Here is a 27,749-nt window from a genome sequence, read left to right as displayed (position 1 = left end):
ATCCTGTTTCGTGAAATGGTTGTGATCTAACCCTGTCCTGGAAGCATATATTTTAAATTTCCCATATTATTTCATTTTTAAGGGCGAAAGAAGGATTTCAGTTTCCACAGCTTTCAACACACACCATTTCAAGTACACCAAAAGTAATTTTAAATAAAAATGAAAACACAGAAATGGAAAAAAACCTAGCCCCTTCCAGTAAGAAACCTCCCACAACACCAAACTGAAATGCTCAGTATATATTTCTGCCTCCTCCAGAGAGATTTCATTTGCTGTATTTTGCTGTGTTTTATGAACAACAAACTATTTTAAGCATCTAAATTGCCACATGATTCACACTGATGATAAAAGCCAGCAGAACACATTTGAACTTTGCACACATCCATCTCCTCTTGTTTTTAATGGTTTAGAACTGCCCTAATGTATTTACACAGGTTAGGCAGCATAAAAAGCTGGAACACAGGAAACTTTTGGGCTAAGCTCAACACGATTAAAGTTCACAGTAATGGATGAAAAAAAAAATCAGAACAAGCTACAAAAAAAACCCTCAAAACAACTGTTTTGCAAACCCTTTAAATAGCAGAATTTTGTTGTTGAAAACACAACTAAGTGCAAATTTCTCAGTTATTTAAAAAGAACTGTCTTTTTGTCTTATTACAACTTTTGCTCCATGTTTCAAAAGATAACTTTGGCAAAAGGATTAAATATGACATCTAGAATATGTTCTTATGTATTACATTTTATGCTTTAAAGTAAACCACGCTCCTAAGAATCCATCTTCTTCAGTAACATATTTTACAAAGTGAAAGAAAAGTGCAGTCAATTAGAAACTCCCATTGTGCCCATGGTTCTACAATCACAACTATAATATGACAAATATCTGGATACTTTTATGTAATTTCAAGGAATTGAAACGAGAGGTTTATCTACTTCGAGATCTATAAAATGAAAAATGTTTTAAGTGGTTCATATAGCACGTACAAAATATTAAGGTAACTCATGAAAGATACAGGTAACAGTTAGACAAGCTACCATGAGGGTGGAAAAACAATTAAAATTATTCTCCTTTTAAATCTGCAATATTGATATTTCACTGAGAAAGACACTTTCTAGGATGATTAAAATCTTTTGTAGCTTGAACCGTCTTCTGCCTGCATTTAAGCAATTGGTTTAACTAAATCTTAAAATTCTTTAAGACCATTTAAAAAGAGTAAAACTTTTATAAAATATGTTTTATATTCACATGCTTTTAGTAATGTCTTTTCTTCATTAGTAAATTACTCAGACTAGGAAAGCGAAGTAATGTGCAACAGGCAGCTACATAAGGAGATGTTTAATTTGCTGCTTTCACTTTCAATATTGTTAGTTGTTTCACAATGGTAGGTAAAGGATTTTAGTTGGATGTGAGATCTCCTAGTTTAAATTAAAATTGTAACTTAAGGAAATGCAAGCATACAAACAGTATGACAATTAGATGTCTATCACTTCTCAAACTCCCACTAAATACTAGCCATCTGTAGTCCTCGTCTCATCCTTCAAAATCCAAGTCTACATCAGTACATTCATCATAATAAAATTAGATTAATAATATATACAGTCTCCATCTTTTCAGACTAAAAAACCCCTCAAAACAAAAAAGGGGGGAGAGCAGGGGAACAACCTAATAAAAGACACAAAGGCACACAGTTAAGGCATCACTAAGGCCTATGCTCGTGTGACACCTGTGGCTCGTCCTTTATTTAGGAAAGGACCTGCTGGTGCTGAAGGTGCTCACGCGCACCACAGAAATGCCAGACACAAATAAGTGTTTGCTTGCTGTCCTAAATGATGTTATAACTGACATTTATATTAATCCAGTCAGTATTTGGATACACAGAAGGAACTGGCAGGTTAGACTGTTCTGAAGGCAGGGAGGAAGCCAAGCATTGTACTCTAGTGCTGGTGTTTCTTTCATCTCACTAAACAGTGCCAAATTCACAGTCCAAAGCAAATGTGCAGCTCAGCCAGTGACAATGCAGCCTTTTCCACAACATTTCATCCATACATTTTAACGTGCTTCACACAGATTCTCTCTGAAAGGACGGTGGTGCAGCTAGACTTAGAGAAGTCCTTGCTCTGCTGACGCGCTAATAGCAAAACAATTACATTTCTTGACCCCAGGGATTTTCTAATGCAGCTTGCTAGCCAGCAGCTTGGCTTCAATAGCATACCTAAAAGTTTTCAGAGACTAAGCAGCTTAAAAATAAGTCAAATTTAACCTTTCAAAGAGTGTATCTAGAATTGATACAAGCACCTGCTTGTACAAGTACCTTCCACAAGTACCTGCTGGTTAGCAGAAACCGTGGACCAGTGGCACCCCTTCTCCTGTCCCAGCAGAGATGCCTTGGTCACTACCTGCCACCGCGGGCATCTGGGTCACTTACAGCTTCTCCAAACTTTAATCATCTGAGCTGAGATTTTCTAAATCGGGTGTATGTCTCATGACAGAAGTATTTTAGAAAACTTCACACAGGACAATACAGCCTTTTCTGAGTACAAGAAAAGGGGAAAATAGGTTCGTAATTCAAAACAAAATACTTTCTTCTTTGAAAAGCTCCAGCATTTCCATTTTTAAGTTTGGATCATATTATTCCATGGGGAGAAGGGCTGAAGGGTCACATGGGCAACAACTAAAGAAAGAAAAGTGAAAATTTCTTAGGAATGGCTGTGCCTTTCTATATATGCTCAGAGCACATAAATGAATTGAAACAACACCAAGCGGTACTCTGGGCATCTCACCTACTTGAACAGTCCCATAGACAAAGTGTTCCAGGTGCTGCTGATGCTACCAAAATCTTTAACATTAAAAGCAATCTTTTGTATCTCAACTTGAACATGTTACACCAGGGGAGAAATATATACACGCTATGTGCATATGTTGACACACAGATTGAAGAGTATGTCTGAACACAAGCTCCATTCAGATATAAAAGTGTGGGTGGCCATTTCAGAGTTTCCCATAGCAACAGTTAGTTATGGACCCACATTAGCACAAGTCCTTGCCTGTTGGAAGAAAAGCACAGTTTCTGCAAGTATGCAGACTTACGCAGAAAACAAATATGCGCTGGAGGAAACTTCAGTGTTTTCTCTGCTTGCTGGTGGTGTCCCCTACCTCCTCACAAGCACACAGCCACCTTCCCCTGCCTCGGCAGAGAAGGCAGCCCACCAGCTTCGTGAGCACTGGAAGAAGAGATATACTTTTTCTATTGTTTTGCTCTGCACAATAAATGCAATGCTGTTGACAGAAGACCTTGCAGAACCTCAGCAATTTCATCACCATAATATCTGATCAACTCAAACCGATTAAGGAGTTTGTCCTTAGAGTGCCTTCTCACTTTACAGCTGGGGAGCTGGGACACAGATATTAATCAATTTTCCAAGGACATAGAGGAATTTCTGTGGCTCAGACAGACGCTGAAAGCTTGTTTCAGACCAATGTCGTTATTACAGAACTATTACTCTTCCTGGATTCACGGCGATTTTGCCTACTTTAGGACAAGTAAGTGGCTTTGGAAGCTCACCCATTCCTGTCAACATGCCTCAACCTCATCTGAAGGGCTCAGGTTATAGCCACCCCTTTGCCTTTCTGCTGAGACCCATGAAAGGTACGGCTGTTAGCAACAACTCAGGTAACTGGGGCACGCTTCCTCCAGGAAACAATAAAAAAATGAAAATGGTAATTTCACACCAATCGTGTGGGAACCACCTACTAATAAAAAAAAAAAACCAAACCAGGCTTAATCAATAAAACAAATCTCACTCACATCTTAGCACTGAAATAAACACTTGAGAACTCAGGACAGCCTAAGCGCTCCGCACAGCACCTCTCCTGACACATCCCATACATTGGGCTGCAAGGATTTGAGTATGCCAGCTCTGTTCCTCCTAGGGACATGTCTATCCTGTAGCTATCCCAAATATGGAACAATTTTTATTCCTTATTTGTGACCTAAGCCTTGCCCCAATTTAAAGGAAGGAGGATTTCTTCCTACGCATTTTTGTAAAAATCACGTGTCTTTCTAACATGCTGCATTTAAAAGCTATGGTGTGTTATGTTAACAACAGGAAATGCTGTGGGACTTCCCCACCTGTATAAGAAGTCAGGGCAGTTTACCTCTAGCAAAGTAGAGATATGATGGATTCAGGGCTTTTCTAAAAGTAATTTGTTAGAAGACTATAGCAGCTTTTCATAAACTGCAACTGAATGCATAATGTGATTCCCACAGCCAAGCAGAACAACATACAGAGACCATTTCTCTTTAGATCCAGGAGTCCTACCAATGTAAGCCATGTATTATTTTTATTGGTCCCCACTTCCATTCTTAAAGAGGGTTAAGAGCCACATACTAAGTCAAATATTCTATTTCCTTTAGGGACAGCTATGACTTTGGGAAAAATAATGCTGTTTCTAGAAAGTCAGTGTGTATATACAGGTATCTTGGGATTACTGGAGATCTTAATTGTATTTCACACATCTTTGCAAGTTGCTGAGATGTAAAACCCATGAAGTGCAAAGCGCTGTCATGGTCATAACTCATGTTTCTTAAGGGATTTCAAGGGGATATAATGAAATTAAATAGCAAGACTTTAACTGTTGACACTTTTCTAAACAAGAAGAAACCAGAGCCTCATTCTCTTAAGAAAAATTGCACTTTTGGCTTAACAAATTGGAAGAAAAAACATGTTGAATTCCAGTGGTAACAAGATCTTCTAACTGAAAAACAGTATTTAACAATACAATTTACAATCAAGTCTTCTGTTATAAAGTTGGACAACACAGACCAAATGCTAACTCTGATAGATGTAATCTTTGCACAGTCTTTCCTGTAATTAGAACTGCTACTTAAGTCTACTAGCTAGATAAACTGGTGTAGCAGACTATCAAGCCTGCTGTACTGGGGGGATAAGATAACATTTCAGACTGGGAGCTCTGCAAGGAGAATATAGTCATTTTGAGATGGTCAGTACGTCTGGGAAGAAGCCCTCAACTCCTGCAGAACACCAACAGGAAGCTGTCACTCACTTATCTCAAGAAAACATTCACTAGATTGCACCACATGCAAACGTGCCAGATTCTGTAACGCATGTTCCTCCTGGTAAAAAACAAATGTTTCTTGACTTGGGGAGGAAAGAAAGGGCAACCCAGCGAAAAACCTACTTCAAACAATGAGCAGTGCTCACGGCCTTGGAAAAGTAGATAACAGCAGCTGGATATTTTAGGCAACCACATTACATTCTGCTGGTTTTGTCTTTGCTACCTCTCATAACATAAAGCCTCGGTGAGGAGGGTTCTGCAATATTATTGCAAGTATTTTTGTAGACAAGGATGTAACTCTTCTTAACTGGTTTGGCCAGGAATGGGAGGTTAAACAGCCTCAGCTGTGACAGCTGGATATCCTGAAGAGCTCCCAGTACATCCTGTCAAGGGCAGTGTCTTGCCTTCTACCTCTGTAAAGTATGGCATAATCCAGCCAAGACTTTAATTTAGTTCTGAAAGGCCCTAGGTGTGTTGAAAGGCACGTGCCAAGAGTAACAGGAGAGACCTTGGGTTTTTCTGATTAACTTCTACAGCTTCCTATTGTGCAAATGCTATGGAGTCAGAAAGGAAAGATAGTAAGTTATTGATCTCACATCCATTTCATTACTTGTGGAGCTGCCCTAGATGCAAGTGTTATTCCTGTGAATTGGCTCAATAGATCTTCCCAGCATGAAGAGCTGAGCTCTGGAGACAAGTGGAGGCATCCTTGGATAACAAGGCAATTTCTGACTAAAACAGATGAGGCAGTTACATTCAAAGCTAACTAAACCAGTTAGCAAGACCAAACATCCCCTGCAAATCCACTGAAGAATACACTGGAGAATGAAACAGTTCACTAGAAAATAAATTATGTTGTTTATGTACACACAGCAGCATTTTTCCACATTGTTCACCAGTGTTTTATACCTCCTTTTTAATAAACCACTCATATTTCCATTGCCCTACAAAATAAATGGACTTAATTAAGTGGTGGAGAATAATCAGACCAGTGACTTATACTTCCAAACACCTCACTGGGATGAACTCCAGATATCAACACATAGCCTATGAAAAAAAGAAAACACTTTTCCGTTACACTTCACCCTCAACCATTTCTGGTGTAGAAGCCCTGTAAAATAGACACTAAGAACTTAAAAAGGTATTTCTTTTCCTTGCCAAACCATGAACCACTAATAATTTCCATTCCTTTAATAATTACTTTTAACTTCCAGAAAAACACTTCACTACAAGCAAAGATCAGCCCGGCACATATACAGGTGGATTAAAACAGCTGGTTTGAATTAAATCCTACACAACAGTAACTATAGTTGACATCAGCATTTTCATTGAAGTAATTATATTGAGTATTAACTATTTGATCATTAACAGCAAATAATAAATAGGCCATATTAACATTTATAGTTATTACCTACATTTGCTTCCCTAACACTTGCAATTTCTGGTTCAAAGTCAAATTATCACATTATTCTTTGTTTTGTGCTTCAGTGATGAAGAGACAGAACATAAATTCAAAGGGTATAATGACATTATTTTACTTCGTATATGTTCTTGTTTAAGATTTGATATTTATTAAATGTTAACAGTTTTTCCTGTTTTACAGTAGGCATGGGTGGCAAAAAATAAGTGCCTTTTGAAAGAAACATGATGCACATGGTGTTTGCCAGCCAGGCATGTAATTGTTCTGGTTATTTTGTCTTTACAAAGTAAAAAACAGGGGGTTCTAGCAGATAGGGTTTCAAGGGTAAACTCTTGATCCGAGTGAGCTTTCAGATTTGCTTCTAAAGTTTCTGTGTCAGCCCTAAAGCCAAGACTACACATTGCTAGGGGAATAATAAACAAACAAAATCCCAGACCAAATACAGAATAAACATATTTCCTTTCAGCATGTTGCTCTGTTTCGGGTAACAGTTAGGGATAGCCCACAAAAGACACACTTCTCGGTCTGGGTGGATCTTTTGCGTTTCCCCAGCCAGACCGCACTCCAGCACTCCAACAGTGCAGTGCCGAGCGTTTGCACACGTGCACGTGGGGCTCCAGCAGCCCCCGGAGGGCTCCTGCCCACTCACATCCTTCTCTTCCACTCCATCAGCACCACGCAGGACTGCACTGGTTTCTGTCCCGTCCTGCCACGGAGCTTTCCAAGCAGAAGAGATCTTGTCAATTTAATTTCTGCTTGTATGGTCTGTAGAAGGGAAATACCCTTGGATGTTTCTGCTGTGGGAGCTGATAATTTGTTCCTTTGTTTCCCCTTTTGATTAATTTTCAGTCCATGGAGATCCTTCCATTTTATCCCCTGGCATTTTTTTAAAGAACCTTTGCTACAGTGTTGTATCAAAATGATACAACATCTCTGAAAATCCACATTTTAGGGACTGAACATCCATTTTCTGTGTGCATGTTGAAACCTTTGTTTGAGTCAGTAGCTATGGGTGACAGACGCTAAGTGTCTTTTGAAAGAAACATGACTTACACAGACTCCCAAATATATCATATTTATCGATGCATTTACCAATATATGCTTTTTTCAAGTTTCTTCCAACTTGCCTTGCCCAGAGGACAAACTTTCTGATGTGTAATTTCCTTGAGTCCTTTTTTAAAATTGGTGTCAGGTTTGCTACATGCCACTTCGTTGGTGCCAAGGCTGATACAAGTGATAAATTCCCAACTACACAATATTTAACAGTTTCCCTTTGCATTCTTTGAAACTCCCAGGAAAATCTCCTTCACCAACTTAATGAGAATGAAATACAGGATTGAACTGACATTATGCATGCTCTTTAGATAATATACCAACTCTATCAGCCTACCCTATGGCTATTCTATACCCCTTAGCACAGAATTACCTACTTTGTAAAAAATTTTTAATTATCTGTAAAAATTAATCCTGTACTTCAGGAAAAAGAAAGTCTTCACTGCATTATACAAGAAGAATTCAAAATCCCTAGCAGGGTGACAGTTTTCTAGAAGTTCTGCAGAAAACTAACCATTGCTGTTACTACTTAATTTTAGAGCATGCTTCTACAATGGGTGGGAAGAGAAAGCAAAGTAGAGAAACCTGTCTTGTTAAGTACCAGGACTTCTTCCAGATTCAGAAGCCACAGAGTCCTTACTGGTAGTCTGTAGCTCTGCCTCTCACCTACAGTATCATTCCTAGGCTATTCTTCTTCCATAGTTCATTCTAAGCACTTCTCCAGTAGTAGAGAAGGGAAACAGCCTAGACCAAGTATTTTTATTCCCCAAGGGGAACCTTGCCAGAGCCTTGCTGTGGAGGGCCACGCAATGGCCAAGCTCCCCAGCACTATCTCATTCCCGTTCCCCTTTCCATCATCCTCAGAAGTAGATAACCAGCTGGGTACCAGTACTCTGCTGGAGTGTAACAGGGAAGACTGGGTGAGCAGTCAAAGTTAGAAACAAGCAACTGGGGGACTCTCTGGAGCCCAACTGATCAAGAATTCTGCAAGGCTGGAGCCAGCCATCCTCCAAATGGTGGCACCAGTTCCCGAAGTACCCAACTGTCCTGGAAGTGCTGCTGCAACCCTGAGAATCATCTGGTTCTGCTGAGGGTGGTGACCAGCACAAAGCTTTCAGAGTCGCTCTGTGTGATTCAAGGATGGCATCTTGTGAACTTCTGCTCTATGACGTTTCTCTTTCACTTCTGATCCCTTGGAACAGCTGAAGAGAACACCCACATGTGCTGAAATATTGCTGAGGTGCACACACTGCTCCCTCATTTATACTGGTAGGAACCAGGTCTCTTCAATGACGGCTCTCCAATTCCCAGTCACACTTTTATTCTGTTCCCAGTCTGATCCTGACTGCCACTTTTGAAGAGCACAGCATGGAAAGAAAAGGTGCAACATTGCAGACAGCCTCTTGGTTCTAAAAATCTCTTGTATTTTAAATTAGGCAGTGCAAGCTACTGCACAATGACTGCATCATTGTTTAAATTAATGAAAAAATGTTACCCCTTTCCATGGTCATGTCATTGTATGCTATGAACGTGCAGTAACAATGGTTTCTTCTTCTTTTTCCTGTTACAGATGGGTGGCATTGAAAGCAATTTGCTCCGTGTGTGCTCCACTGCATGGAATGATTCATTATATCTCATGCAATATGCTTTTATAATATGGATTACTGTTTATTTGCCTGATCTACTTTTCCTTCCCCTGATGCACACTCAGTTTACTAGCTGAGTTCATTTGGTTAGTGCAGTACAAACTGTTTAAATAATTCACATGAAAAATACAACTACATTTAAAATATCAAAACAGGAGTTAAAGTAAAAACTGTAACCAGGAATTTTCTCACTCGTTAGCTTCTTAGATAGTGGTAACAAACTGCTGTGCACATTTTTGCATCAACTCCATCATCTGATCTCCCTCTTTAAATACATGGACTTAATTGCATGTGTGGGCAAAAGTTCATGTTTCAAACTGGCCTCACTGCCTCTCCTCCAAAAGCAAGCCGCAAGTGGTCACTGTCAGCCAGCAGTTTTAGGTGCAGCTCAGCCCTGGTAAAGGAGGAATGATTCTGGTTCACAGGAGGACCAGCGCATGTGCTGGTGGCTTGGCTGCAGTCTATAGGTCTGCTTGGGAGAGCGAAGATGTACACTGGGATTACAAGCTTTGCAGCTGAGAGGCAGAAAGACTGAATTCTCCTTGTGACTACACCTGGCACTAGCTACAGAGGTAGTGGCTAATTCTTGCAAATGACCTCAAAACCCAGCAATCAGAGGACAGTAAATTTGCGAGTTCGTGTTCAAAAGAGAAGAAAATACGATCGTGACTAAAGAGCAATGATGGAATGTTAAAGATTAGAGATATCTGGATGGGATAACTATGTACGTTATTTTACAGAGTGTCTGAAGCTGATTGTTCATGAAGTGTTTTTGGCAGGCTTGTGGGTGAAGATACCCAAAGTCTTGAAAGTCTTCAGTAAATGCTGGAGTCACAGATGTTGTTTGGAGGAAAGGACAAAGGAGACAAGTCTCTGGCAACTCAGGTGTCCTGGTTTCAGCTGGGATAGAGTTAATTTCCTTCCCAGTAGCTGGCACAGTGCTGTGTTTTGGATTTAGGATGAGAATAATGTTGATAACACACTGATGTTTTAGTTGTTGCTGAGCAGTGCTTACACTAAGTCAAGGGCTTTTCAGCTTCTCATACTGCCCTGCCAGTGAGTGGGCTGGGGGTGCACAAGAAGCTGGGAGGGGGCACAGCCAGGACAGCTGACCCAAACTGGCCATAGGGATATTCCATACCATGTGACGTCATGCTGGACAAAAAAACTGGGGGGATGTGGCCGGGGGGGCATGGCTGCTGCTTGAGAACTGGCTGGACATCGGTCAGCGGGTGGTGAGCAACTGCATTGTGCACCACTTGTTTTGTATATTCTATTATTATTATTATTATTTTCCTTTCCTTTTCTGTCCTATTAAATTGTCTTTATCTCAACCCATGAGTTTTACCTTTTTTCCAATTCTCTCCCCCATCCCACTGGCAGGGGGGAGTGAGCGAATGGCTGGTGTGGTGTTTAGCTGCCTGCTGGGTTAAACCACAACACCAGGTTAGCATTTGAACCATTAGATTCAATTACAATCAGTTACAAGCCTAAACCCGGATTTTTAGGGGTATAATTTAAGGCTACTACACCTGAAAGTTTCAGCACTATGTTTTTATTTTCTATGTTTTCTTACAAAATATAGGCCTGTCTACAATTCATTTCCAGCATGTGTTTTCCACTCTTAGAAATCCCAAATCCCTTCCTGTTAAAATACCATGTATGCTCCCAACATAGAAGAAAGACAAGGTGAAATCCTTTCTTTTCCATGTGAGAGCATAAATATTGTCACACTGACCCAGACAAATGGCTTATCTGAAATATATACTACTGGCTAGGAAGCAAGAGCGCTAAAAGTAACTCAGAAGTGCACAGATCCAAGGCCTTCCTTCGGATTTTTCTGCTAGCCATCAAAGCCATGCCTTATTGTAATGGAAAGTGACGATGGAAATACTACTTTGCTCTCTGCCAAAATGAATCTTCCCTCCAGTCGAAATGGCTTAGCCAGATCAGAGTGCTATAACTTACACTTCCCTGTGCCAAGCTTTCTGATCCTGGCTCCTGGAACAGCTTTATAGCAGTTTCTTCTACATAACAGAACATTTTTCTTGCTCAGAAACACTTAAGCTTCTGGAAATAAGACAACTGTTCTAAAGGCTTTGTCTGCAGGTAAAAGTTTTAAATCTGCATTCTCGACAGTTCTGCCCCTGTCCACGTAAACCAGGATGCACTAAGCTGATCACAGTTTTGAACTTTCCAGGTTTTACTGCCAGCTCTGCTTTGGCTTGCGTTCCGTACTTAGATAGCTGTATATAATTGAGAAAGTAGGTAACACAGAGAAAGGCTGTAGCAAAGACACACCAATTAGAAGAATTAAGAAGAGAAAATGACCACAATGAACAAAGGACTACCAATTATATTATGGCACTACCATTTACCAAGAGGAGGCAAGAGAGTTTGCAGCTTAAGCTAAGGAAGATTCTGCCCTTTCTTATTACCTTTTGTCACTTCCTAACAAGATTACGATTGTTATATATGCAAATATGTCTAGTCTTCCTGATCATCAAAAAAAGTCGTTAAAAATAAAAGAATAGCCTTCATGTGTGAGAAATGGCTTGTGACTACACTGACTGCAATCTATAAAATTTGAGTTCGCCTAAATTACAAAACATGTTTTCAGCCAAGTCCCCACACAGCTATTGATCTTTCTTCTGAATATTTCAAACCAAGCAATGAAGTCCCTGGTACCTCCTGACTCCATGAACAGATGGACAAATTCCACTTTCTCAGCAGAGAATATGCTGCAATTCAAAGGCACCTTCCTGTGTAGACTAAGAATTCCTCTGTGTGTCAGAAAAGTCAAATCCATGCCTTTAGATAACATCCGTCTGCTACTTAATTTCATGGTGACAGCAAGAACCCAACTGCTATCCTGTCAATCCAGTGAGAAGACCCCTCACCTTGGCTGTAGCAGAAGACCTACAGCATGTGGCTGAGCAGCTATGACACTACCCAGAAGAAAGCACGCAGAATTATGCATACCCAAACAAGGCAGTTATAAGGGTGAGGCTCAGTTCAAGATGAAGACACCTATATTTAGCTCTCTTTATGCAAGGTAGGGCAAAATCCAGTTGCCTAAACATCTGTAGCTATCTCAGACTGCCCAGGATATTCTGTCTGCCTTCCAGCCTCTGCTTCAAAAGGCACAGATGTCCTACCTACAAGTCTCATGCAGATTGTTTGGGTACCTAGAGGATATCCATATGATTCATACACGGATGAATCTCAGCCTTAGGTGTCCACACTCCCAATAGTCAATGGAGAGCTAGTCAATACAGTCCCTGGAACAAAGAACAGCTGATGGAGTCTATTTAATTGCCTGAAAACAGATGTTCAGGTACATATGAGATGTGTGGCCTTAAGCTTTTTGCAGAGGTCTTTAAGTTTCTGGCCATTCCGGAATGATGCAGATGTCCTGCAGGTCCTGTGTTATCGCTGTTGAGTCCCATGCAGATGTCTCAGGTGCCCAGGAGTGTCTTTAATGACACTAAAGCTCTGTAATTGGGAGCTTTGATATCCAGTGCACACCTATACTTAAATGGTTTAATCTGGATATGTAATACACACAAAGCATTCAAGTACAATAAGTGAGCAGACACCAGCATAACAAAAGGACATTTTGATGGAAGTAAAAATTATATTTGACATGTCTCAGAAGGGAAAATAGTTACAGAAGGGACAATAGTTAATCCTACTTCTTATGTAAAAGTGAGGAAAATAGAGCATTTGAGCATAACAGCGTCATACAATAATTAAAAAAGTTGTGATGGAAAAAAATAAATACATTTCTAAAATCAGATGAGATAAAATGAACAATAAATTCAGGTTTGTAGCTCTTAAAATTATCATTGTACAAAACCAGTTCACTGAAATATATTGTTATTGTGCTATCATTAAATACGAATGCCTCTCTAAACCTGCTTCAGAGGATGAATTAGAATAGCTGTAATAGTCTGGAACAAACTTTGATCTAGTATAAAAAATTATAAAAGACATTTCCCACTTCTTTTCACTGGGAAGAAATTAGTTTTGGAACTGTTTTAGCTTATGCATTGTTTTATTAACTGGGACTAATTCCCAGTTTATTCCTCTATGTCCTTATGTGACCTACACTCATCAGTTGTAGAGAAGGAACAAGCAGACAAAATTTATTATGCTTCCTAAACATTTTCCAATCTGTGTCTGGAGTAATTCCCCTCAACTACTTCTGATATCAGCATGTGTAGTAAACCAAAATACCTAGGTGTACGCTGGATATATATTTGAAACACCGTTGTTACATTAATGTAAATATCTCAAATGTAAATTGTGTATGTGTACATGAATATAAGGTGTTATTTTCTTCTTGAATGACAATATTGCACAGACATAGGTGATCTACTCATGAAGCAGTACTCTTTCTTGTTAATGTACCTAATTAACCAAATTAAACTAAACTTTCAAAATCACACAATTCCCCATCTTCAAAGCAACCTAAACTCTTAGAATCATAAGTTCTGTTGACTCAACAAGAATGTCTTCATTAGCTGTGAAAATGGGCCTTACGTTTTCCAATCCCTAGGGCACATAGCCCATTTACCTATGGTAATTACACAGCTATTAGAAATTACCTTCCTGTTATTGTGGCCTTTACGCTTTCTTTCTACCAGTGCCTCTGTTCTGCCCTTACCATCATACAGCAGGCACCTTAGGACACGGACAGCGTGTGGGTCAGCGTCCCCTGGTAGGAGGCTGCCAGTCCCAGACCTGCTCAGCTCTGAATTACCAGAGCTCAAAGACCTGGTCCAGTAGACATGCTTGGTGACACTTAGCATGGCCATCTCAGAGATGGTGGGCACCCCTGTCACTTCACTCCAGCCACGGCCTCAGTTTAAGGAGCCGGCAAGCCAAGCTCTTTGCAAAAGGAGAGCATGAAAACAAGCTAAATCAATGGAAAGCCTCCAGCAGAACTTGGCACCCGCCTGGAGACAGCAAATAGGTGACTAAATGTCCAATATCTGGTCTCGAATGCTGTGCAGTTGCCTCGCCAACTGCTGGCCTCACACGGTCTCTCCCGCCAGGAGGAAACACGTATGGGATTTCACCGTGTGCCAAGGGTGGATCCGGCCCCACAGCACGGAGCCAGCTCGAAGGACAGGCTCTTGTAATGCTGAACGTAAGCTTTAGTTACTTTCAAGAGCTAAAAGCCTTCCATGTATAAGTCATATTACACTATCTCAGTAACGTGCTTTGGTGCAAGATCAGCAAGTACGTGTAATTTTTTTAATGTGCTGCCAGAAGAAACACAATTACTGAAGTGGATTTTTTAGGGAACCGTGACACCGTAGATCCAGTCCCTCAGGCAATGTATCATATATGGTACAGGTATGGAGCACATCTAATTAAGTTTATAGGAAGGCCTCAGCAAGACTGTGCCGGGCAGAGCTCTGTAAGATTATCAGGATTCATCACCCCAAGTGGGGCTGGATGCTCATGAGAACTTTTGCAGGTACAAGCACATACACATGGGGGAAAAAAGAACTAAATAGCAAATAAACAGGTCTCATCTAATATGCTGTCCTAAATCATGCATAAATGACAAACAGACGTTTTCTCATGCTGTTGTCTCAAATATTCCTGTTCGAGTTATACTTTCTTGTCTGACTTTCTCGGCTGAGCATTTCACCTACTCAGAATAAATGTGTTACAGCATTAGAAGCAGTTTAGTGGTTAGAAATTTATTCTTGGGACAACAAAGCTCTGTTGCCTTCACACATACAATTCTTTAATAATGCAGCAAATCAGAACATATATATTTAGTATTGTGTCTTGGATTTAAGCACAGGAACACAAAATGTTCTTCATTTTTTGATTCTGAAGGTAAGCTCATGGAAGTTACTATTTCATCTGTATAGACAAAGTCATACAAAGGTGATGTTGTGATTAAGTTTAATTTATAACACAGATTTTTGCTGAACTTAGGGCATTTGGACCACACCTCATTTGCCAATGATCAAAAAATCCTCATGTGCTTTTAAACCTCAAGAGAGAAATCAATTGGTCCAGTAGACTGCATCTGGGCAGGGATTATTTTTGTGTATTGAATGAATGTACTGTAAAATGCAGATGCTGGGGGGGAAGGATCAAGTCAGAACACATTAATTTTTGTTCTACTGACCATTCTGTACGAGGCAATTAGTAGAAGCTGGTACATGTATCATATTTCACTGTGAAATACTGACTTTCCACATTTCAGTAGAACCAAGGAGGAATTTGCAAATTTTATTTCAGTTCATATGTATAACTAAAGAGATTGGTACACAAAGAGGGAAAAATGAGTATATAGCTTTATTCTGCAAATTCCTGTCAGAAAATTCCTCTTTTTTTAACCAAATCAGAAGACAGAGGATTCAAAACACATTAAATAAAGGCCCCACATTGTTTCAGCCCAATTCTAATATGAAAATAAACACTTCACTGCCCCACACTTCCTTACATAGGCACTTCTTTACACACTTCTTACATAGGCACACTCATTTCCCATGGGACATGTAGGTAGCAGAATGAAAGTATTGCTGCAAGTAGCAAATGGAAGTAGGGAACAAAAGTGAAAACTTGATCCATTCATCACCTTCAATGATCAGATCCACTAGGAACTCAAACCAAATTTGGTAAATGTTAAAGAAAAAGCCTTAACCAGCAAGGGAGAAGAGAATCGTACAGATTCCCTTCCTGATAACACAGAGGACAAGCGTCTGAGCCACACACACAGAAGTAAATAAACAGAAACTTGTGTTTTCCCTATCCAAACCCCTTTTTTAATAAAGCTAACTTATGGAAGAATTCTCTGAAAACTGATCATTTGAGTTCCAATTATATCTTATTTCAACGTAATGTCTCCGTTAACAACAAAGTAATACCCCTTATATCTTTCCAGCGCTTCTGCAAATATGGATATCTAGAAATTTTAAGTATGCAACTCCAAGAAAATACAGAACTGTATCAGGGCGAAGGAGGATGATTATACCTTTAAACTGTAGGACAGTTATGACTATTGGCAACTATGCCATAGCTCTTTGGTTTAGTACCATATCCTAAAACTAACACTAGAAAGGCTAATGAAACATGGCTTGCAACTCTATAGGTATGTAATTTGCATTCCGTAACATCTAAGTATGGAGCTAAAGAAAAAAAAAAAAAGAAATTGAGAGATGTCAGAGATTTTCATTGAAAATTTTATCAGTACATTTAGTTTGTTGCAGAAGCTGTTTCCACCCCACTTTTTCCAAAATTACTTGTCAAACCGCCCCCTCTGACTTTCTCTGCTAACACTGATTTTGGCTAGGACATCAGGAAGGGTACCTGCTTAAGGAGCCACCCTTCTGCAGCTGCTCCGTAGCTCTGAGAGAAGCAGTGACATGTTTGCATAAAATTAGTAATTATGGAAAACTGTTACTTCTCTCTCCAAAGGCCAGAACAAGACAGAGCAGACCAGGTTAGGTTGCATTTGTTTACAGGAGCAGATCATAACCAGCATAAGCATATCAGTCTGACACAACGTAAAACTCCCACTGGAGTTAATGGGAATTTTTTATTTTAAATGAGTAAAAGACCAGTCCCGGAGGACCCACCAGAGTCAGGACAGGCCTCCGGGTGATACAGAAATGGCTCTTAATCATTGCTGGTTGCATTGAGAAAAAGCATCAGAGAAAGCTCAGCTGGACAAAGTACTTTCCAGCCTGCATTTAATTCAGAAGATGGAAGAATTGAGATGACGAAGGATGGGAAGGAGAAGAACTGTGGAAAGCCAGAGGTACATTCAGTGGACGTGAATCCTGAGCAGATCTGTTGAATCATGAACATCACAGGATGTGCATTCAGAGCTTCTCCTTGCTAAAAAGGCTTCTGTTGGCTACCCACAGCCAGCTGTCTGGTTGAGAGTACATATTCTTTTCAAATCCCTTTTATAACCTCTACTCAAGAATTTCTAAGTGTATTTCTTATGAAACTTGTTCATATTGGCCTCAGACCCAAAGTGTACAGTCTTAAAATGCTTCCTCTGTACTTCCAAATAGTTCTACACTTAACGTATGAACATACTAAAAAGACTTGTTAAGAAAAAAAACCCACCAGCTTCTATAAAAAAATTAACCCCATAAAATTCTTTCATAACCTTCAGTACCCGAGCAAAGAAAATCCAGATACCTAATAACAACATTGATCCAGCCTGTTTACACATCACATATCTAACACTGTCATTCTGCAACACGTCTCAATCTCACCCACTATCTGTACAAGATTAACTGATGTATTTTTCACATTTCACATTATTTACCAAGGTTACTGCAATCAAGGAACTTGCATAGTCCTGACACATATAATATAAAAATACTCTTTATATAAAGCTATATATATGTATGTACACACACAAAGGCACAGAAAGGTAACATAAAACTTACCATCACTTGCAGAAAGTGAGTCATTTGCACAGACCAGTGCCAAAGTAAACAGCAGATGCCGAAGATCCATACCTCTAATTCTGTAATAACAAAAGACAGTAAGAGAGTTTCTTTATAAACTAATATTACTAACTAATATGACGTGACATTTAAACTATTATCTAGTTTTATTGAATTTCTGATTGGATTTAAGCCAGACGTGTATTTAGTTTATGGCTTATTGCCTCATAAAGTCATACATCATCTTGCAGTCTAGGACAGTGAGTAAATACTATTTTTAAGAGAGAACCAGCTTATGGGTTTCTACTTCATTTAATATAGAGGGGGAAAAAAATCAAGTATTGTCAATCTCTAGCCTGCTTGCAGGGAGTAGCCACACTCACCCCACAGCAGCCTTTGGGGGATGGATCCCAATGACTAGCCTAGGTTAAATATGAAAGAAGGAAAAGAACAGTATCTCTTTCAGGGAACAAAAATACGATGATCCCCTTTTCAGCTCATGTTCCTCTAAAGCTGTGTTCATCTTTGCATGCCATGTATAACCCTTCCTGGGTCTAGGACTACATGCAGTAAAGCTGAGAGGAGTGATGCAGTTTAGTAAGCCAGCTCCCACACCAGAAAGCCAAATGGCTGCTAGCAGAGAAACACCAGCTTAGTACCTATGGCCACTGCCTCTGGCAGGCAGCACTCCAGGAGTGGAGAGGGAAGCAGTAGCTGCGGGGCTGCAACGATGAGAATAACCTGGGATAATTCTATGGTCTGTTCCTACCAGCACCCTGCACAGCCCTGAGCACCTGCCTCGGTGTCCCTGCTCTGCCACACTGCTCTCCAGGGGCTGCCATGGAGGCTGTCTCATGCTGGAAACTTCTACCTGCGTCATTTCTGAGAAGGCACCTTCCGACAGACCCGAGCACATCCACACAAGCCTCTACAACCTCCATGCATCCTTTACAACCCAAGCATAACCCAATAAGCCTTTACAACCTCCCCAACCAAAAAGCACACTCCTCCTTCTCCCTAATTTACCTGTGCCACACACACATAGCCTACCCCCTCACACTATTTTGCTCCTGTCATTATCACCAGCATTTGATAAAAACGGGGAAGGGCAGGATGGGATATGCTGGACTTGCGGGCAGTGCAACCTTCTGCACAAAATTGTACCATGCCCCCAAAAGGTCATGAGGTGTCCATATGTAGTAGGGGGAAAACATACATACCATGGATTACTACCTGACCATTTACAACCATGACAGTGGAGCACAGAGATTACTGGAGACCTTCAAAACCAAAGCTACAGCACCAGAATAAACATGAACACTGAAATGACAGTCAGGCAGCAGTTTCTTGTTCCTGTGGCACAAAACTGCCAATATACACTGACACCCCAGCTCAGTGAGGCAGTGGGGAGAGAGAGAGAGTAATAGCTCCACTTTCACATTTGACCGTAAATTGGTACAACAAACCTTGACTCTACACTTTCAGTTAGACATTTTCTTTCTTCATCTAACAGGAAATTAAATCACAAGTGTCCAAACAACCAAGCCCCCTAATGAGTAGCAATCTCTAAGTGGGTGTTGCCAATTAAAAACTGATGCTGTCAAATCTGGGTATCAAAAACTAGTCAGTCTCCTAGTAGAGTTAGCAAAGTTTGAATTTAGTCAGAAACTGTAAAACACAAGCACGCTGAGTATGTAAAACTATGGTAACACTGAATTTAAAAGATATTTCCCTCCTTAATTTTATTACCCCAAGAGAACAGATTGACTCACACTACAGAAAAAAAAGGAAACTATTAGCAACTCCAGATTTCTCATTCATGCTGTTTAGTACAAAACTTGAAAATCAGAAGGTATTTCTCACACCCTCATTAACACAACTGCTCAGTAATTCTTGAGTTTCAGGCTCAGTGCAGGAGGCATTTATTCCAACTGGTCTAGGCTAGCAGAGTCTAACCCAGACCTGCAAAGGCAAGCCAGGAGATGCTCCCCACCGCACCCACACCACCATGGGGATGCCCAGCCGCACCACCTGGGCACCGTGCAGCCAGTCTGAGCGGGCATGGGGCAGCTGCACAGAGAGAAGAGCTGGGGGAGCTCTGGGGACCTGCCAGGTGCCGGGCTTTCCCCTGGCCAAGCAGACACGGTGACTCCCCCTTTCTCATGCGGACAGGGAGGAAGGAAGGAGTATGGTGAGGCTGGAGGTGCGTTAGTGACAATTTGGGGCAGTGTGAGAGTGAGGCAGCCTGGGGAGCAGGACCAGAAGCAGTGAAGGCTGCAGCTGTTGGAGTGCACACGGCTGGGAAAAGGTTCATAAAACAAATCACAGGCCAACAATCCTCCTACTCTCACAGAGGAGCTACACTGGCACAGCACGAGGTTCATCTGAGATCAGCCACGTTTTCAGCTAGCTCAATTGTTCCCTTGCTCCATCTGTACTCTTGTTTAAAGGATTCTTATTGTCTCTTATTAATAAATCTTCCACAGAAATGCTTCTATTTGACAGTTCCTCTCCTCTTGCACGATTTCTACCCCATCAAATAGCCTCCCCCCTTTTCAGCCCTTCCACTTTCTCCCTAAAGTTTTGTTTTCTCTTTCACAGGCCTGAGCACAATGTCACTTTATTCACAACCCTCCTGCTCTCTCCCTGTTGAAATACCCAGGCATCCTGTGCTGACTCCATGTTCACACTTCCCTGTTCTCCTGTGTCCACCAGCCTCTGCTGATCTTCCTACCACTCTTCTCCAAGCTTTCGTACTTCCTCCTGCCTAACAACGACCACAAGAAAAGCCCAAACCCTCACAGGAGTTCTCCTGTGAGAACAATTGTCATCAACAGAGTCCGTCATTCAGAGCACATCTGTGAACACCGTTTTGTTTCTCATAACTGCACCAAACAACTCCGTGGTGGGACCAAGATCAGTGCCCACATGCAAGCTATCACAGCACGGCTATCACCTCCATCCCTGCCATCTCAGCTTACTCCCAGGAAGAGTGGTTTGACAGCTGGAGCACCAACCCAGGAGTGGAAATACATCTCAGAGGTCAACAATCATGTTGAACTTCAATAAGGTCTCGCTGCTGCAGATGAGAACAATCCCATTCCAGTACTGCTCTACCTCTTGTGCTGGCAGACTTGTTTACATACCTGCATACAGTCAACTCCATCAGGAAACTGTTCCAGTTAAAATTAGTCCATAAACATTTATTGTAACAAATCTGTTTGCTGACTGGGTTTATCAGGACTCCATGAAGACGGACCCCTGGAGCAGAGCCGGGGCACCACAAGCATGGGAGTGAGCAGCCAGGGTGGAGGGGAGGACACAGCAACCCCTCCAGCAGTAGCTACTATTTTTTTAAAAGCAATTCTGTAATTATTGGGAAAGTCCCTGCTGAGCCACAGACCTTGACTAAAACATCTAGCTCTCTGAAACAAGGCACAGGATTAATTTGCGTTCCTAAATGTCAAAGGTGATCAAAATTGCTGCTTAATCCCTTGCCTCTTTGCTAGTAAAACGCGGTATAGAAACAAATGATGCTGCTTCTATGGATTCTCACAAATGCCACTATCTTAGCAAGGCAAAGCAACAGTGTCTCTGCTCTGCCTAAATCGACGTGGGATCTTCCATTGAGTTATCCGTCCAGACAAGTTGCATATGGGAGAAAAATCCAACTGGTATACTCTGAACACGCCCAGTACAGACAAGACTGAGCTCAAAAAGTAACTGCTCTCATTTGAAAATATGGATGGGCCATGCTCCACCCTTTGTACAACAGCCTCTGGAAAGGGCAAGTTGTGCTAGCCTCCTTGGAGCTCGAACCCAGAGCCCTTGGGACAGGGCTCATACTCAGGGTCTCTCCCAGACAAAAGGAGCTCTGCAAGGGATGTGAAGCACCAGGGACTACATGACCTCTCTGCGTCCAGCACATATACCAAAAGCTCTGCTGGGCTGCAGGTACAACTACCACTTCTAGAGGTATCGGAGGCCAAGGGAGAGCTACACCACCACGGCTCTGGTCTTGTGGAAGAAAATCTGGTGCAAAGCAGGAGCTGCCCCATCATGATATTGCTTTTGGTGGTACAGAATAAAATTTCTGAGAGAAGAGTCCTCTGAAGTGCATCTGCCCCTCCATCAGACTACTGCCTTGCAGAAAGTTCTCACAAATCTGTCTTGTAACCACCCGCTGCTGTTCCCCTAAGACACTCTTGCAAGCTTGCTGCCAACAAGAACAGTATTGTTCAGAGGCTGCAGTGTTAACGTTGCAAGAGACAGCTTCTCTGTCGGCTTTAGGACAAACCTGACCTTTTAAAATCTAGTAATATCTACCTCCCAACACCTACCCCTGTATGTACATGAAAGACAAATACCACTAATAAAGCCCCTGCTATTTAACAGAAAAAAAAAAATCAATGTCTGTAATATACACTATTCTAAGGAATAATAGTCTATATCTTACCCAACTCCAGCAGTTTGTAAGAATGAAGAGAGCTAAAACCAGAAAAAAAAATTACAGCAGCTGACTGTCCTCAAGCCAGCTGAAACTTGACCACAGGAACATTTGGCTAGAGGTCAGCTGAGGCTAATTGCCTCAGTACAGAAAAGGAGCCAGGAGTTATAAAAAGGATAAAAAAAATTCTTGGCCCTTTTCTATAGCGATGTTGGAGTAAGGTCAATCACAAGTGAATTTAAACACGACATCTCTCCACTGGGACATGAACATAGTCAGCATAAACAGTTGAAACCAGGCTAAGAAAATTCCTGAGTAAAGAAACAGTTTAGTCACAGCTTACTGAATGGTTTGCATCTCCTCTGGTCAGGTAACAATATTAACACTCAGAGTAAACCGTAAGGAGTTTTGCTTATAAACAAAACTGTTGTTTAAAGTGAGATCTTTACATTTAGACAGCTCCTGAATCTGAAAGGACCTGAAGGAAGAAGGACATTACACTTCATTAAGCTGTGCCTATGAAGGGACTTCTGCTTTCGCCATCTCCATTAACTCACTGTACTCCAAATATGAGTTTTTTTCCCCTGTAACCTTCCCCAGTTTAGCACTGCTTGCCAAAGCAGCACACATGCAGCTATTCCAGAACCTAAGGCGGCCTCTCTGCTGCAAACCGAACCACAAAATTATTGAGCGAAGGATTAATCTGAGCTGCTTTTCTGTACATTGCTACGAGCCATCATTCCATCAGATCACAAACAGGGAAGGACATGAAAGTGTACAATGCAGGTGAACACACACCAGTACATCTGCCACCAAGTAAGTACTACACCAGTACATCCACCACCAAGAACGAACAAGTGCCGAGAAGGGAATGTAACTCCAGGCTCTCCAGATCTATCCTGAACCTTATTTATGCAACTACCAAATACGTATGTACATACACCTGCAGAATTTTTCTGGGTGAAAGGCCTTTGTTTTTCACAGTGCGGGTATTCCTTATAACCTATCTCACGGCAAGATTAGTGACACCAAGACGAAATCTTCTTTCTGTGCTTGTGTAAAAACATTCATGCCGGTTTGGCTGATTGTGGGTAGCTGAAGCCACTTTGCCTGCTTACGCTCATTCCCCTGAATGCCAACAGGACAGAGTCATTCTGCAGATGAAATGAGTTATAGCCCTTCCAATCAACACAACCTAAAACTGCCACGGACCTAAAGACTTATTCCCTTGCTTGCTGATATTACAGCTTGATTGAGTCATCACAGCAGCACTTCGATGAACACCTGTTTTTATAGAACCCTTGTCAGGGCTATATACTCAGCCGTGTTAAGAAACAGAAATAACAAATTGTCACAGTTGATATGAATAACAGACTATTCACCTAGTGTGTGTGGTTATCTGGGATATGAAAAGAGCAAGGAATAGTACCGTAGAAGCAGAAATTAAAAAAATGTAATTTTTACATTTTTAAATGTACTGCAAATTAAAAAAAAATTTTCATAAAGGGCACATTTCAGAAAAAAACCCAAAAAACCTAACAACAAAAGATGGCATCACTGGAAAAGAATGAAGGACTCTGGCATAAAGCTGCATTTATTATGCACGGTTTGATGCAAATTTGAGGATTATTAAAAGGTACATCATTATGACAAACTAAAACTAAACTATGGAACAGAGGCAATTTTATATTATTAATAAGAGCTCTATGTAAGCTAAATAATTTATAATAGTTCTAAGTATTAAAATTGAAAATGGAATCTATTGAAATAATTGCTCACTTTGGATTTAGAAAAATTATTTTTTTTCCAAAAAACCTTCTAATTTTGGAATAGAGACTATATGAAAGCTTCATTTTAACACCAAATTTATTTGTGTCTCTATTGTAAGAGACACCTTCAACACTTTTACCAGAGCTGATTTCTTTTTCCCCATGGATAGATGTGTCAGCTAATTACTCTGATTTAAACTTCATATAAACTGGTAACAGGCCAAATGGTTATCAGTTCTTGGACGTGGTTAAGAAGCCCTTCAGTGAATCCAGAGCTTGGTCATTGCTTTGGGCTTGTACTGAAAGCTGAAAGCTGTTATAGGTTAATCCAGCTGTAAATTCATACTCCAAGAACTGGGCTATGAAGTCCAAGGATGGATGTGGCAAATGGCATATCAATTCTTTATTTACAATAAAATCTGTTATGCTTTGACAGCAGTAACCTAATGGACTAGGTACACAGAGGGAGGATCTTAGCTGTAAGACTAGTAGATCATCTCTATCAGAAGACAATTGCTAAAAGAGAATTGAAGTTATAGTCTTACACTTCCGTCTACTGCATAAACTGAAAATTTTTAACTTGGAAAAGACTTAATTGCTTTGTTTGCCTTTCAGCCCCCAAAACGTATCAAAGCAGCAAAATAGATGCATCTCATCTGAAAGAAATTGCAACATTTAGCTGCTATCATGCAGATGTGAATTGCTGAGCTGATACTCAGCTTTATATGTACTTGCATCATTAAGGAAGAGGATCCAGGCCTGTTTATGAGAGTGGTAATTTTTTCAGGCTATAAACGCTTTTCTCAACTACAGTGGTAATTTTTCCTAGGTTTTTTCTTCTTTAAAAAAAAATATTATTAATACTTAATATCAGTCATCCAAAAGACAAAATTCAGCTCTTTGTTATTTGTTCAATCAATTGCAAGAAAAATGAGAGAATTTCTCTGTATGAGCAAAAAGTATATTCCAATTTGTTTGAAGAAGTATAATGCATCAATTTAACATCAAATATCATGACAATAAAAGAAAAAGAAATGTCTGAGTCTGTATGTAGAACCAACCCCTAGTAATCTGTACTAAAAAATGTGGTTTTACTCAAATAAAAACATTTCACTGAGATAATTATTCACATTTTACATAGAGATTAAATGATATTTCTAGTGCTGTAAAATATTTCTGTGCCAGTGTCTTGCTAGCATTAAAGTTTAAAACCCATCAGGACTCAGCAGTGTGGCTCCAATCCATTAAAGCGGTTAAAGACATCTGATTTTAAGCAGGCAAGGTTACATATTTAACACGAGAACATGGCTAAGTAATTCCCCTAGCAGAAATTATGAAGAAATTATGAAGCACAGGAATCGCGGTGGAAAGCAACCTATGTGACATTACTGGGAGTTTAGGCTGGAACATGAGGGAAGACAAACAGGATTATTCACATGCTTAATATTAAATAACCTTCTTATATGTACTGCTGGATTGCCTCTGCACAGCAGGCCAGTTCCACTGTTCCAGTTGGCATTTTCTTTGCAAACATTCTGTGTGCTACTATCTGTGTATCACTTCGAACTAAAAAGCATACTACCTAGTACTTGGGCAAATATAGTCAGTTAGGTTCAGCACACATTATAAATAAATATGCATCTGATCTCTTGGAGCTTTTCTGTAAAATGAAAACCCTGCTCCCCCTGATTTCCTGAAATTGCTCTTCGAGGTCTGAAAGGCATGTTTGGGTTCAAGGTGATTAGAAGAAATTGAGGCTGCTTTGTTCAAAAATGCTTGGCTATAACCAAACCCTGTCAGCAGGAGCTTCATCATTTTGAAACAGCATTTTTGAACAAAGCAGCCTCAATTTCTTCTAATCACCTTGAACCCAAACATGCCTTTCAGACCTCGAAGAGCAATTTCAGGAAATCAGGGGGAGCAGGGTTTTCATTTTAAATAGTATTTATATATGAAAAACATTTCTTCCAGGAAAAACATCTTCAAGAAGCTGTAAAATTTAAGTTCAAGACCCTAGTATTTATCCTACACTAATGGAGCTACTTAACAGTCCGTTACCATGGGACAAATTAATTACATGGTTTAATCACATGCTAAATTATTCATGTGCTCCTAATCAGATTAAAGACTACACAACAAAGCCTGTATGGCATTTAGGAAGTCATTAACTTAAATAGCGAATTAAGTGAAATCTGGTAAATGGCAGACAAAGGACTGGAGCAGCATTTCTGGACGGCCACTGATGACTCCAAGTACTCACATATTTACTGTCACTTAGTCAACATACAAAGATTAATCAGCTTGACATAAGGTATAACAGTAAATAGTGCATTTTAAATTGGTGCAATTTTGTATGTCCTGAAGTTCCTATCAGTTTAAGATATGATTTATATTGATTTACAGATTGAAGCTAACTTTAAATCTCGTTTAAACTGATGTAGAGTTAGCATATGAGCACATCTAATCAACACAACTGTTTTTCAAAATAATTCCAAGTAGAATTCTCTGTTAAAGAAGTTCTCTTTTGAGGAGAAACAATATGATTTCAACTGCTTTCCATGTGTCCTCTGTAAGATCATACCAGCATTGTTCCCTGGCCCTATTCTCTGCTGATTTGGTGCTTTAAGTCCATGCAAATTTGAATATATAAGCTGTGGGCACCTATCAAAAAGTAGCGTACTGCATTCAACAACCACATAAACCACTTTGTATAGCCATATACAAAGCTTTTGAGCTAGATCCTTAATTGTGTAAATCAGCACAAAGTTGAAACAGATACTGAATGAGACCAGCAAGGGGAAAAGATTATTCAGTATTTTTAAATGCAGCATTGCCAAAACAAGTTTTCATGAGGTAAGTAATAACTTCTGAAGAAAAGCTGATTTCTGCTCAAATCTTTCATAAAATCTTAAAAGTCAGTTAACTTCTCCCTCCACTTGCATTGGTAAGATCTGGAAATTTAAATACCCAACTTTTAAAGTATGTTTTGATGAAGCATCTCACATACAAAAATAGACTATGTACACCATTATGAAAATGGCTTAAAAACACATCAGCATTTTTATATACCATCTAAACAGAATCTCTAGAACCTTTGCACTGAACCAATCACTTCTGATACATATTCTTATGATACAGCTGTTGATGACACCTTTTAAGCTAAGAGCCATAGGAGGGATGCTGCTGTTGTTTTAATTGGAGATTTTTCCAAGGTTAGTGTGTCCAGTATTTCCAAATACAGGGAGACAAACAAGCTCATTTCAGTAACTGAATTTATTCAAAGTCAATGTAATATATATACTGCATATGTACTTTACTCTTTAAGGACTTCAAGCAACTTTTCTTCCACATCACATTTCGAATCGTATCATGGCATTATGATGCAATGTTGGGGCAACCCCTGGTATCAATACAGGCTGGGGGACGAAGGGATTGAGAGCAGCCCTGCCGAGAAGGACTTGGGGGTACTGGTGGATGAAAAGCTGGACATGAGCCGGCAATGTGTGCCTGCAGCCCAGAAGGCCAGTCGTATCCTGGGCTGTATCCAAAGAAGCGTGGCCAGCAGGTTGAGGGAGGTGATTCTGCCCCTCTACTCTGCTCTGCTGAGACCCCACCTGGAGTACTGCGTCCAGCTCTGGAGCCCTCAGCATAAGACATGGACCTGTTGGAGCGGGTCCAGAGGAGGGCCAGGAAACTGGTCAGGGGGATGGAACACCTCTCCTATGAAGAAAGGCTGAGAGAGTTGGGGTTGCTCAGCTGAGAGAAGAGAAGGCTTCGGGGAGACCTTATTGTAGCCTATCAGTCCTTAAAGGGGGCTTAGAAAAAAGATGAAGGCAAACTTTTTAGCAGGGCCTGTCGTGACAGGACAAGGGGGAATGGCTTTAAACTAAAGGGGGGTAGAT

General features: G+C 40.5%; 1 protein-coding gene across 1 annotated transcript in view; it reads right to left on the bottom strand.

Annotated features, from left to right (window-relative positions):
- Positions 1 to 27,749, bottom strand: part of GHR (growth hormone receptor) — an 86,567-nt gene that overhangs the window by 50,858 nt on the left and 7,960 nt on the right. Inside the window, exon 2 of the mRNA XM_009324410.1 lies at positions 17,632 to 17,711. Coding sequence (XP_009322685.1) covers positions 17,632 to 17,701 — 70 coding nt within the window. The 5' untranslated portion in view covers positions 17,702 to 17,711. The remainder of the gene's footprint in view (positions 1 to 17,631; positions 17,712 to 27,749) is intronic.

Source organism: Pygoscelis adeliae, unplaced genomic scaffold (assembly GCF_000699105.1).
Source record: "Pygoscelis adeliae isolate BGI_AS28 unplaced genomic scaffold, ASM69910v1 Scaffold320, whole genome shotgun sequence".
Lineage (NCBI taxonomy): Eukaryota > Metazoa > Chordata > Aves > Sphenisciformes > Spheniscidae > Pygoscelis > Pygoscelis adeliae.
The sequence above is the reverse complement of the archived record's forward strand: the minus strand, read 5'-3'. Positions and strand labels throughout refer to the sequence as shown.